Source organism: Mustela nivalis, assembly GCF_964662115.1.
Source record: "Mustela nivalis genome assembly, chromosome: 7".
NCBI lineage: Eukaryota > Metazoa > Chordata > Mammalia > Carnivora > Mustelidae > Mustela > Mustela nivalis.
In genome coordinates, this window is record NC_139026.1 from 141,404,021 (window position 1) to 141,418,197 (window position 14,177).

Genomic DNA, 14,177 nt, shown 5'->3' on the forward strand with positions numbered 1-14,177 from the left:
AGTGTAACAAGAGAGGTTGACATTTTTCCACTATGTAGCAGGTGATCAGTTTTATAACAATGCAAGGAAGCAGGAACAGAAACTAAAAATGAATTGGTTTACACGAAGAATTATTCTCCAGACGGTAGATTTCCTTTTTTGGTACCAGTTTGTCAGTGTTTGAAGATGTGGTCATTAGCATTAATTAGCATTAATATTCAACATAGGGAGAGGCAGTTAAGGGATTAGAAGGCTAAAAAGTATCATCCCACTCTGGAAGACATTTTTCATCTCATTATAATTTCTGAAATTAATAAAGTATTAACCATGTGGTTTTTATGCCCATGGCTGTCGTTTCGTATCCGTGATCTGAGGTACAGGTTTATTAAAAGTTAAATTTGGATTGTCAGAAATTTGTTCGTGTATGATTAAAGCAACGTTTTGCAATATTTCAAGTACGATCTTCTAAAGGGAGACCGAGTGTGTTTATATAAACGTTGGAATGCATTAAAGAGGGAGTGACAGAAAGCATCATCCGAGGATACTGAGCCACCAGCGTGAAAACTGCCAGGAAGCATTTTGTCGTTTAAGGCTTATAACCACCCAATGAAGCCGTCTCCACGCACAGTCACGTATGACCCCATAAGAAGCTAATCTCAACAAGGAGGAACTCTCCTGCGCTCATTCCCAATATTGAGGAAAATTCTGAGCAACGTGTAGAATGTTAAGTAGCCGAGGGCTTTCTTGTTAAGAGTCTGTGTACACACTGACCAAGGTTTTAAGGATTATAATGGCCTTAATAGTCTGTGTTTCAGCCATGTGGACTGTTCTGACGTCCAGTCCACTCATTGTCTCTGTGTCAGCTGAAAGTCGTCACTCTCTGTGGTTCCCTCCAACAGTGCTCAGGTTGTGTTTTTGCGAAATCCCTATCTTCAGAGCAAAATAGTAATACTACTTTTTGTAATTGTGCAAGTGTATTTACATAACTGAAAGAATCCTGGTAGGCTGAATTTAGACTTTCCCTCCAATCTACAGATAGTGAGTACTTAGGAGTATGTGTGTGTATCTGTGTGTAGAGATAATTTTTGCAGCATTTTTCACAAGTTACAATCTTCATCTCATTAATTACTGGAGATAGGAATGCTTTGATCTGAACCCGTCGCACAGTAGGAGCTTATCAATCCTGTCGACCTGTTGAGTCATTTTGTGACCTGTCCTTCTGTTTGTGGGAACAATTTAATTTGAAACTGTATGAAAAATTAATGTAGATACTTTCCTTTAAAAAAACCACAAGGGAGGGCACCTGGGTGGCTCAGTGGGTTAAGCTGCTGCCTTCGGCTCAGGTCATGATCTCAGTGTCCTGGGATCGAGTCCTGCATCGGGCTCTCTGCTCAGTGGGGAGCCTGCTTCCCTCTCTCTCTCTCTCTGCCTGCCTCTCTGTCTACTTGTGATCTTTCTCTGTCAAATAAATAAATAAAATCTTTAAAAAAAAACTGCAACGGAAGGAACTTTATAGTCTTTTCTTCTTAATAGTAAGTGTAAATGTTTCCACTTATAATTCAGGATTCACTGTTGCACTTCTTTTCTTTAGCGAAGTCAGTGTTAAAGAATAGTTTCTTGATACCTCAAAGGCTGCTGCCTGACACTGTATGGTAAAGCCCAGTTCTGTTGTGAGCCAGGAGTTTTCTGTGGATGGAGCATTTTTATTTATCTCTTCTTCCTCCAGAGGCTACTTTAAAATGATAGTGAAGGAAGAAAAAAAATACATGAACCCACACAGAGAGAATTGAAGAGAGACTCGTGCAGAAAAGATATCTCAAAAATGTTCCTGCAGCTTGAAAGCTCATGAAGGGTTGGTAACTGCCAAAGATGGGCGGGGGCCGTTGCAGCCTCACACTTGGTTGTGGGGGACTTGGAGTCCCTGCAGTGCTGGGTGAGTGGGAGTCCCAGGTGAGGCTGGAAATGGCAGGGTTTAATAGGGTCAGAACACTTTCCAGGCTCTCTGTTCCCTACCGTATTGGGACAACCAAGGACTAGAGACGCTGTGTATCCTCTGGGTTCATCTCTGAAGAAATGGACAGAACTGTTCGGGGAGAACAGAGACAATAGTTCGGGCATTTCCTTTCAGATGGGAGTTACCAAACATTCGTTCTGAGTTACAAGCCTCTGCTCTGGGACAAAGTTTCCCCTTCAGCTTTTTGGTTGGCTCTAGTTGATGTGTGATGCATGCCTACGGGCCACCAGACACCCCAGGAGAACACCTGATAGGAGAGAAGAGGAAGGACATAACCACGAAACAACCTTCCGAGTCAGAGGATGCTGGGCATACGGCAGGAGAAAATGCTCTGCTTTACTGTGTCAAGAGGTTTTGAAAATGGCAGAAAAAGCTCTAGAAGGGAGCAACCAAAGAGCAAGTCAGAACCAAAAATGCAAGCGACACAATAAATTCAAAGAAGCTTTGGTTGGCAGTGAGTGGAGAAAATTGCCATGAACAAAAATTAGCCTCCGTGTGTTTAGACTCTTAAGATGCAGGAATGCTTGGCTTTTCTTCCAGCTAGGGTAGATCTGAGTGGCTCAGCAGAAAGCGGTTCACTGCCCATTGGAATTACTCTGCCCATCTTCCCGGTGAGTGGAAAGGTATGACGCAGCCTGTATTCCCCGTGGACCTGTCTGTTCAACCTGCTGACACGGATGGAGAGGGGAGGAATATGTTCCTCTGACTTCAGTCCAAGTCTCCGTGTTCAGGGTCCCCCTGAAGGGGCAGCTCTGAACCGCAGACCAGTGTCCCCAGCAGATGGCCTCCTTGAGAAGTGAGGAATCATTGAATGTGTTTACGTATGCTTGATGGGCCTGGAAGTCCAACATGACTGGTGTCTTCCCAAATCCTGGGTGTGTGTGTGGGGGGGGGGGGGGAGATAGTGACTTGCATTTTTTTTGGAACCTTTTTTTTTTTTTTTCCTCCAAAGTTCTCTCTACACCCAATGTGGGACTTGAACTCATGACCCAGAGATCAAGAGTCACATGTCCTGTGGACTGAGCCAGCCAGGCACCCCTGTTTGGAACTCTTTTTATAGGTAGCTCTGTAATCCCCATAATGCTGTTGTAGGACTTAAGGGCCATCTCTGAATGTCTTTGCAAAGAAGCATGGTGTGTGTGTGTGTGTGTGTGTGTGTGTGTGTGTGTGTACGCACATGTGTGTGTTTTCTCTTTCTGAAACTGATGTTCATGATTGCGTCCTGCAGTGAGAGAGGCGTAGCTCCCCACACGGGGTGTTAAAATGACGAGTGTAACCTGGATTTCTTAAAAAGCAAAGTTAACTAAAGTATATGTATTTTCTATGCAAAGTTTATAAAATGTTAAAACTGAATAGAACCTTGGAAACATGTTCATGAGAAGGTTGTACAAGGATCCTGATTTTACTCTTACGAATAGAGAATCGGATGAACTCTCAGGAGTGTCTCCGTGTAAGCTAACAGCATGTGGAAATGATTACAATGTTACGGACAAACTTTTATCCATCTATTTTGTTTTCATTTTAATCATTTCTTTCTGGGTGTAGAGTTCACATTCGATGTCTTTGGGTGTCTGCTATGTTGTAGGTCTTCTGAAATTTAATGCCTGGATCATCCGATGGAAAAGATAATGACCAGAGGGCAAGGAATTTTTTTCCTATTTGAGAAGGATGGTTCTTATAGCCATGCTAGTTGATTGAGTCTTTGAAGAGAGGCATTCTGTAGTAAATGAAAATTTATAGTCTTAGAACTTCTGATTAGAAACTTATGTGGACACCCAGGAAAGTGCAGGTCAGCTTCTGTTGCAATGAATTCTAAGGTATTTCTAGGCAATTTTTATTGTACTAAAATTTAACCGAATTCAGTATTACTCAAAATAAGTCCATTGACTGCAAATTGTAGACTTGTTTTGCATAGTTTTTAAAAATACATATGGTGGTATTTTCTCTAATCGATTTTTTACATTTGAATATTGAGTTTTGAGAACTAAATGTTGACCAGAACAGTTTTTCTTTTAAAAGTTGCAGTGTTTGGGTGGTTCTGTCTGTTAACAGCTGGGCAGCCCATTCAGTTAAGCACCGCCTTTGGCTCACGTCATTTCTGAGAGTCCCAGGATCAAGTCCTGCCCTGGGCTCCCTGCTCAGCTGGGAGCCTGCCTCTCCCTCTGCCTGCTGCTCCCCCTGCTTGTGCTCTGTCTCTCTGCCAAATAAATAAAATATATTTTTTTAAAAAAGTAACAGTATTTCTGAGAACTGTTTCCTTTCTACTTCTTTTTTTTTTTTAAAAGATTTTATTTATTTATTTGACAGAGAGAGATCACAGTAGACAGAGAGGCAGGCAGAGAGAGAGAGAGGGAAGCAGGCTCCCTGCTGAGCAGAGAGTCCTATGTGGGACTCGATCCCAGGACCCTGAGATCATGACCCGGGCCGAAGGCAGAGGCTTAACCCACTGAGCCACCCAGGCACCCTCCTTTCTACTTATTAATCAGAAGTTGTTAGTATATCTTTGCAGCTAAGATCCATTTTTTTAGTGAGAGTAATTTGTCTAGATACTGTGTGGCACAAGAAAGATTGCTTCAGAGCCTTGTGTAGAGACATTAATGGATAGTTATAGGGGCTCTGGGCTGGAGGGCTCACAAGGTATAATTTTAGAAGCATCTCTACTGTTCTCTTACTACAGCCCAACCCACTTCAATTTCAACATTACACGATGTCTTCATAAGGTGATGGTGTATTTAAAAATTTTTAATTTCAATGTTCACTTGGATTATGTGGATGTTAGAACCACCCCTTAAATAAGCCATTGAACTTTCTTCTTGTAGTGGATATGGACATAAATCTGTCGGGTATGGGACCGTATTTCACCCAGCTAGGCTGATTGTCATTTTTTGGTAAAGAAATAAGGAATGCATATTTGCTGGGCACAGTTGTATATTGTCCTCATCTTGAAACTTCGGGTTAGACAGTGATTTTCATATTATCTCTATCATGCCTACAAATTACTGATTTATCTGTGCGCAGAAGCTTTGAGAGTCATAGATTCCCATGGAGAGACTCCGGGTAGGATCGGCGTCTGCATACTTGAGTTTGAAGCGGGGGGGTGACCCTTGTTATTTCTATGAACTTGGGACAAGTTAGTTAGAAACGTCACCCCCAGAGCACTGTCACGATGATCCCGAGACCCAGAGGAAGTTAAAGTTATGCTGGGAAAGTATAAGGGAAATACGGATTTTCATTCTGTTGTCTTGTATGCCATTTCCTTTTGGTCTTCTCGGTAACTATGGGCATGCAGGAGGGCGGTCTCTGTCCATTCAGGCTGCTGTAACAGAAATACCGTGTTCTTTGGGCCTTGTAAACCACAGAGATTTATTTCTCACAGTTCCAGAGGCTGGAGGTTCAAAGGAAGGCACCAGCAGATTCTATGGCTGAGGGTTCCTTCCTTCTGTTGGAATTTCACGTGGTGGGAGGGTCGAGGATCTTGGGGTCTCATGTATGAGGGCACTGATCCCATCAGGAGGGTTCCACCCTCATGACCTCCGCAAAACCTAGTTACCTCCCAAGGGTCCCACTTCCTAATGTTGTCGCATTGGACATTAGGATTCAGTAGGAATATGGGGGGGACACAAATCACTTCGTACACAGTTGGGGGCTAATTTAGAAATGGGTACAGCATTCAATAATGATGGCTACACTTTTAAGGACAGAAAAGGACACCGTAACAGTTCCTGCCCCAAATAGATGCATTACCTTATGAGTGTGCATGTAGAAAATAAGGAAGATGGTATTTTATTTGAGCAAAAAGCCTAGTGGTAGAAGCTGATGAATGGGTGAATTGCTCCTTTTTAAGCAAAGCTTTGGTTGCGGCATCGAATGGGGGAAAGCTGGACTTTGCAGCCTTGTCCGGATCCTCTTTATGTTGCCCGAATTCTTCCCTTTTGGTTCTGGTTGTCTTAGGATCCTTAGTGTGTGAGGGAGGGATATTGACTGGGATGCGGGTTAGTGGTGGCAGTCGCTGCTGTCCCCGCTTCTGTTGGTGATCAGGCCAGCGCACGTGTGCAGCCTCAGCCTGGCATTTGTGGGAATGAACAGTAGATACTTGGTGAGAGTGTGTCATACTTTAATATACGCTTACAACAAGAAGAGCTGCTTCTTATTAATTGCCTGGTGTGTGCCGGTATGGTTAGGTTTTACGATGTGTGTATCTTCTCTAAAACTGCTAGCAGCCCATAGGCTAAAATGTTGTTAGCACCCTGACACTGATGAGGAGAGAGCACAAGATAAGTGGGATAAATTACTCAAAGTTGTAACCAGTGAGGGCAGAGCCTGCTACGGTACCTGTTCCTTGAGGTGTGAGCAAGAAATTATTGTATTGTGCCTCTGCAGAACACAGGCAACGTGCAAACCACTTGCATCTGGAACCTTCCACAGAGGCTAAGTACTGGATGTATTCTAGGCAGTGCTCCCTGGCCTGCTGGCTCCCCACGTGATCCACGGAGTGGGTAGGCGGGAATCTGGGCCATGCTTCTCCTGGGTTGCTGATCCGTGAAGCCTGTGAGGCCCCGGGAAGGCTCTGGGCCTGTCCTGGGTGTGGATGTCACCGGGTGAAGCCTTTGGAGATCTGTACTTTGGGAGATGTGCCAGGAATGTCTTGTTCCTCTAGTCTCGGGTTCTCAGCACTCGGAGATGGTTGGCTTCCACCGTCTGACATGTCGTTCTTCAGGATGTCTCTGCTACATTCCTTCCTTGCTCTCAACGTGGTCCCCGCAGTTTGCGGTCCCCTCGCTTTTGTCCTTGGAGAGCTGTAGCCACTCCTTACCTCGGTTTCTCTGCCGTTGGCCTCTTTTGTTTCCATTCAAGCCTCTGTGCTATTTTCAGATACGAGTTAGGCAGAGATTTCCTGTTGACTTAATGTGTCTGCTTTCTGGGCTGTTGATCGGTGTTGTTTCCCCGCGCCCTGTACTCAGCCTGGGCCAGAGTCGGTCAACAACTGTGTGGCCTTCGTCCACGTCCTCCCTTCCCGGGCCTCGCAGTCAGAAAGCCCCTTCTTCCTTGTCTCCACCTGCAGAATCCGGTGTCACTCAGAGCCCACTGCTGTTTTTCCACCTGGGGATTGTCCTCTGACTTCTGTCCCTCCCTGGTCTCTTCCTTCTTGGAATCCCCCTCCCCCTCCCCGAATTCCGTGCTTCACGCGATCTGCTTTTCTCTCGCAGAAATGCCCGAGTACATTCTCCTCAAACTTCAGGGCTCCCTCTTCTTTAATCCCCCCGATGCCCAGCAAGCGCGAGCATGCTACAGGCACAAGGTCACCCGCTGTGGGCAGATTTCTGGTCATCGTGTTAGCTCTCCAGTGTGATGCTTAAAATGAAGAAAAGTATCAAAACAACACATGTGTACAGAAAAGTGCTTTGAGGGGCTCCTGGTGGCTCAGTGGGTTAAAGCCTCTGCCTTTGGCTCGGGTCATGATCCTAGGGTCCTGGGATGGAGCCCCACATCGGGCTCTCTGCTCGGCAGGGAGCCTGCTTCCCCCTCTCTCTCTTGCCTGCCTCTCTGCCTGTGTGTGATCTCTGTCTGTCAAATAAATAAAAACTAAAATCTGAAAAAAAGGAAAAAAAGAAAAGTGCTTTGATTTTAAACTGAACCTGATACTCGCCTGCTGTGCTGAGGTGTGTTTTTTCTTCTTCTTCTTTTGTCTTGCCAGCAATCAAAGAGAAGTACACAGACTGGACGGAATTCCTCATTCGTGACTTGACTGGTTCCCGGACGGCGCCAGCCAACCTCCTGGAAGGTGTATGTATTGTTGTTTCTCAGCTAGTCTGTGTCTGAAGCCTCACGGTTGCATGAGCACCTTTGCCTATATCCTTCAGCGGGTACACGTGTACGTGTGGATATTCTGTCCAGATAGCCTAACTTCCTGTTTTTTTCCCTCCAAATTGTTTAAGGTAATGATTCTCATGGCACCAAAGCTTCTGCATCTGTGGTACAATCAATAAGTGGAAAACTGGCTTCTGTGTGAACAGATTTTTAAATAATGCTATCATTAGGGTATCTTTCCGTTATCCCCTACATGGGAGCCTCTGTTCTGTATTCGTGAATGTAAATGAAATCCTGGAGAAGACCTCTTCTGTAGATGTGACCACGAAGCACGAGCATGCCCTGTTAGAGTCTGGGAGTGTGCTAACAAATGGTCCCAGTGACTCTTCTGTTCTGGTTGAGTACGCGCACGCCAACAACGCATGCGTGTTGAGTAATAATTGAATCAGCCTCCCTTCTGAAGACCACAGGGGTATTGGTGAATCCTATTTCAGTGTGGTTAAGGTATGCTTAAGGTGCCGAAGAAAAAACAGGTGATCTGCAGTCGTGATGGTTCGTTTGGCAGTAACCGTGTGATAAAGCACTTTGATCTTTACTCTATATGGTAGAGCAGAAGGAGCGCCCTACTGTCATACATAATGATTGAGTCACCACATCTGGTTAGGGAATGCCCCTTGAAGAAAGGGGGAAGCGAAATAACAAGAATATGATGTGGTTCTTGACGATATCATTATTCTCTTAATGTTAACGGTGAATTTCCCTCCTCTCATAAATGACATTGACTTTTGGAGCACTGCTGTCTAAGACACGGTTATCTGGTTTTATTCTGTGAAGATTTTGCCTGGTGTATTTGCTTATCTTAACGGTTCCTGATTTGTTTGGTTAGCAGATCAAAATGATGATTCTTCACCCTTTCAGAAGGACGAATTATCTTACTTTGTTCATTTTTTTTAACATATTTGCCTACAAGACTGGCTGAACAAACACCCTTTTCATGTGCCAACGTATGCTGAGAAGTTTGCTTATACGGGGCACTAATTATATAAATATATGTATATATATATACATTCTCTAAACCAACAATGGGACCAAGTATAGAAATAACTACGTAATTGTCTCATGTAGCTGATCATTCACGTGTGTTAGACACGTCCTTGATACGTGTTCATGCTTTGCTCACTTAAAAGTATGCGAGCGTCTTAATCATTCACATGGTAGCCGTGATAAGATGAATGTCTCTTGAGTCGTGGGGTATGTTGATAGCCCCATGGTCTGGGAGAAGAGACATTGAGCTACCACATATTTTCTAGTGGGAGGCCAATTTGGTGTAAGTCTTCTTAAAAGCATGCTTATTTCTAACAAATGCCATTTTATCTGGGAAGGGTGATTTGTTTGGTGAGAGCCGAGCGCAAACTGTTATGTTGTGTTTACTTGTGATTCTTGTTGTTGGATAGAGGGCCGGGGGAATGAACGTGTGTGTGGAAGGAGTGGGAAGGGGTTGGGGGTGGAGGGAAACACCAGACTGTTTGCCAGTAGCTTGGATGATGGTGTGCAAAAATATTATCTTCTGCTGTCATCTGTTTCCATGAGAACCTTAAAATAAAGTTTAAAATAAGGAGTTTTGCTTCTGTTTAAACAGCCTCTGCGAGGGAAAGGCCCTATAGACCTCATTACAGTTGATTCCTTAATAGAACTTCAGGATTCTCAGAGCCCTTTTCAGTACTGGATAGTTAGTGTGATTGAAAATGTTGGAGGAAGATTACGCCTTCGCTATGTGGGATTGGAGGACACTGAATCCTATGACCAGTGGTTGTTTTACTTGGATTACAGACTTCGACCAGTTGGTTGGTGTCAAGAGAATAAATACAGAATGGACCCACCTTCAGGTAAGGGCCAAAGCTTTTGCTGCTGCGAAGTATTTGGTAAAGGATGTGATGTTTTCCTGGATGTGTCTCTGGAGAGTTTGTTAGCTCCCTGGTATCTTTTACACGTGCGTATGTGAACGTTAAGCATTTTGACTGCAGAAAACTCTTCTATGGAAAACAGAACTCAAGACCTCAGTAGTGTTCTGGAAGGAGAAAGTGGTGGAGGCTGTGGTGAAGCTGATCTTATTCCTCTGGAATCACTGATTCACTAATGAAAGACACACGGGACTGTGACTTGGTCATTTTCTCCCTTTTTCTTTAGGAATTTTGATAGTCTTGGAAGTTGGTTCCAAAATCTCTGTCTGCCCATACATCCTCCAGTCATCCACCCACTCACTCATCCATTCATTTGTCCATCCGTCTCCATTCATCCATATACTTCCCTCCATCTATCCATCTACCACCCATCTGTTTACCCACCTATCCAGCTACTCATCCAACCCTCCAACCTCCCAGCCTCCCACCCATTTGCCCCCGTCCGTCCTTTATCCACCCACCCATCCTTCATCCATCCATCCTTCATCCATCCATCTATCCACCATCCATCCATCCATCCATCCACCCACCCATCCATCCATCCATCCTTCATCCATCTGTCCATCCATCCATCCTCCCACCCACCCATCCATCCATCCATCCATCATCCATCCATCCTTCATCCATCCGTCCATCAATCCATCCTTCATCCATCTGTCCATCCATCCATCCTTCATCCATCTGTCCATCCATCCATCCTTCATCCATCTGTCCATCCATCCATCCTTCATCCATCCACCCACCCATCCGTCCATCCATCCATCCATCCATCCACCCATCCACCCATCCATCCACCCACCCATCGATCCATCCATCCACCCACCCATCCATCCATCCATCCACCCATCCATCCATCCATCCACCCATCCATCCACCCACCCACCCACCCATCCATCCACCCACCCACCCATCCATCCATCCACCCACCCATCCATCCATCCATCCACCCATCCATCCATCCATCCACCCATCCATCCATCCATCCACCCATCCATCCTTCATCCATCCATCCATCCATCCATCCATCCATCTACCCACCCATCCATCCACCTACCCATCCATCCATCCATCCTTCATCCATCCATCCATCCACCCATCATCTGTCTAACTAGCCATTCAGCCAGCCAACCAGCCAGTCATCCATCCGACTATCCAACCAAATGCTTATCATTATATAATCTGTCCTGACCTGGAAAGAGCAAACAGAAGATCATCATACTTTTTTTCTGGCACATCATGGATTTTAATTAGCTCCAAATGCCCTGTCAAATGACTTTCCACAGACTTCACTGGATAGAAGAATGCATCGTGCTTCCTGACATACCCCACCGGGCCAAAATCTTGTTTACAAACTAACCATTTTGAATGTTTACTATGTGACAGGTGATTTTACATCTGCTGTGTTGTTTGTTTTGATTACAAAAAGAAGCTACAGGTGTGGTGTGAATATTTCCTTTTCCAGCGGAGAAAATTTGAGACTGACATTAAGCTACTTGTCCAGGGTCATCTAGCTTGGAGAGAGGGGAATATACTGTAGTTCAAATTCCTGGGCCCTTTGCTCATTTCTTCCCGTTCCTCCTGCTGCCCATACTGGCCTTACCAACCTTTTGATAGGTATCCTCAGGGGGAAAAAAATGTTGGGTCTTTATGGAATTAAAGGTGCCAAGGTATAGAAATATTAATTTCTCCCAGAGATTGCTGGGATTTCACCAGGTATATCGGAAGTGAAGAGCCAAATGCTTTGTTAAAGTTGCCAGAGATTTTTTTCCTCCCCTATTAGTTGCCAGTGCTTGTCTCGAGTACATGAAACCAATGACTTAACAATGTTTTTTCCTTTCTGTCACTCAGCGGCTTTAATTGAAAAAAAAAATCTTGGTTCTGTATGTCATGCATTTTGCATTTGTTGAATTTGACAGACATATAGACACGTAACATGGTATTTTATCAGTAGTATTGTTGTCAACATTTTGAGAAGCAGCCAGAAAATCCATTTATATACCCTGAGTAATTTTGGACTATGATGACAAACAAAGGGCCTGTCAATGTTGAGAAAAGATCTAAGCTCACATTTGCCTTGGGATTCATAACCTAGCAGGAGAAATTTACTTTGTGTGGGAAGTTGGGTGTATAAATCTTAGCTTAGTATCTAATTGCTTTATAAATTTTAGGAGATCCCTGTATTTGCCAGTGTGAACATTTATAGCAAAGTGATGTATTATTAGTGGCTTCTTAGGTTCTCTTCAGTGTTCCTTTGCTGTGAAGTCATGGGACTCATCCTCAAAAGCAAGAATGGAAAGTGTCGCCATAGAAACTTGGGAAATATTTGCATAGGAGAGTGCTTTCTCTTTTGTAGATAATTTAATGTCTTTATAAGATAAGAATAAATTGTGTTTACTTGTCTTAGTAGTTTTCTGGGCATGAATTGTCCATTTCATGGGGGAATTCATGAGTATCCTTAAAGAACTTGGAAGGTATTCATCATTAAGAAGTGGTTTTCCCAACATTCGAATTGTTGGCAAGAGGAGTTCTGCACGGGAAGAGGAACATAAAAGGCCAAAGGGTATTCCCTATGTGGCCTTCAGTTCTTCAGTTGAAGCAGTTGTAAGACAAAAACTCATTTAGCAGAACAGCATACGGGGCTGTGATTATGACCTGTGTGTTTTGTTATTTTTATTTAAAGTTTTTATTTAAATCCTGGTTAGTTGACATGCAGGGTTAGATAAGCCCACAGTGGAGTCAGCACTTCCATACCATGGTGGGGGCTCCTCATGACAGCTGCTCTCCGCCATCCCCATACCCTGTGCTCCCCCATCCCCCACCCACCTCTCCACTGGTGACCAGCAGTGTGTTCTCTAGAACGAAGACTTCGTTTCTTGGTCTCTTTCTCTCTCTTGTATTCCTTTTGCCTATTTGTTATGTTTTTAAAATTCCACATGAGTGAAATCACAGTATTTGCCTTTCTCTGACTGACTTACTTGACTTAGCATTATACTCTCTAGCTCCATTCATGTCATTGCAAATGGCGAGATTCATCCTTTGTGATGACTGTGTAATATTCCATCACATATACCCGCCCCACCCTCTTCTTTATCCATTCATCAGTCCGTGGACATTCAGGCTATTTCCATCATTGGGCTGTTATTGACAATAATATATAATAATTATTATATATCATTATAATACTTGTTACTTTGGGTTTGTGTAAATGAATTTCAAGACCCAGAGTCATTTAAAACTTATATGGTAGTGCTCCTTCCTCAACTGAAATATAGGTGGGAATAAAATCTCATGCTTGCATAAAGATATTAGATGTTGTTCTTACTCCCCGGTGTTAAGTGGTGGGAGAGGGGGATTTGGAGGTGTGGGGGTGGAGGGGACAGATGTTTCTGGTGCACTGTGAGAGGAAGCCGTGCGACTCCCTAGCCTGCCTGCCTGCTGGGCTGGGCGACTCCATGGACCACCACCATTACAGAAACAAACCACGGCTCTGCCTGCAGTTTACTTAATCCTCCTACTTTTTCAAAGGACACAATCTTTCCCAACCATTCTGTACCAAGAGAGGTAGAAATGGGAAATAGAAAGTAGCTCTTTTTTAGAACCTCAGAGAAAAGGAGCTGCTTTGATGTCATCCATCAGAGAGGCTTAAGGTCACTGCGCCTTTTCATTTCTGGCCCAGATTGGAGAACATAGGTCAGGGCTTTTCATCTAGGGCTCCCAGGGTGGTGGTGGGGAGCGCAGGCAGGTGCTGGTGGTGTAGGTCGACTCCAGCGTCTGTGACGAATGCTGAGCTAGCAGGCCGTGGTGAGATGCCAGGTGATCAGGGAAGGGGGCCAGCAGCTGAGGTCCTTAGTGGTCCAGGCTTTCCCAAGACAGGTACAGTGCAGTGAGTCAGTTCTCCAAACGCCACCCAGTGCTCATCACGACAGCTGCTCTCCTCCATACCCGTCACCTGTGTCCCCGTGCCCCACCCCCCTCCCCACTGGTGACCTGCTGTGTGTACTCTGGAGTGAAGACTCTTGTTTTTGTTCTTTGCTTTTGTTTGCTTGTTTGTTTGTTTTTTGCTCGAGGGAACTTTAACTAAGGCAAGAAAGATAGTGCGGTGCGAGAATCAGGCAGAATGTTCTATCCCAGCCATCTTGCCTTGTACCTGCAGGAGGAAGTCGTCAGGTCAGACTTCTCACTGGCATGATTTCAGGCGTCGTTCCAGCCCCTTTGTCTTACACTAGTGAGTCAGAAGTCTGAGGTCAAGTGCTGTGTGGTTCAAGGTCACCCCACCGAAGCAGAACCGCAACTAGAACGCTGGCGTCTGGTCTGAGCTCCCAGCCCGAATCTTCTCCTCCGACGCTATCCTGACATTGCAAGTTGCACAGAGAAAGGGGGAAGAGGAATTGCGATGTTTTCATAAATTAAATCAG

At 44.6% G+C, this 14,177-nt stretch overlaps 1 protein-coding gene across 8 annotated transcripts in view; it reads left to right on the top strand.

Annotated features, from left to right (window-relative positions):
- SFMBT2 (Scm like with four mbt domains 2) overlaps window positions 1-14,177 on the top strand; it is a 302,416-nt gene that overhangs the window by 101,793 nt on the left and 186,446 nt on the right. For 7 of the 8 annotated variants that reach the window (XM_082740949.1, XM_082740950.1, XM_082740951.1 and 4 more), the window contains exons 5-6: window positions 7,689-7,777; window positions 9,441-9,687. In XM_082740949.1, coding sequence (XP_082597075.1) covers window positions 7,689-7,777; window positions 9,441-9,687 — 336 coding nt within the window. Of the gene's footprint in view, window positions 1-7,687; window positions 7,778-9,440; window positions 9,688-14,177 lie in introns of those variants that run through there. The other variant, XM_082740953.1, reaches the window with a different exon arrangement.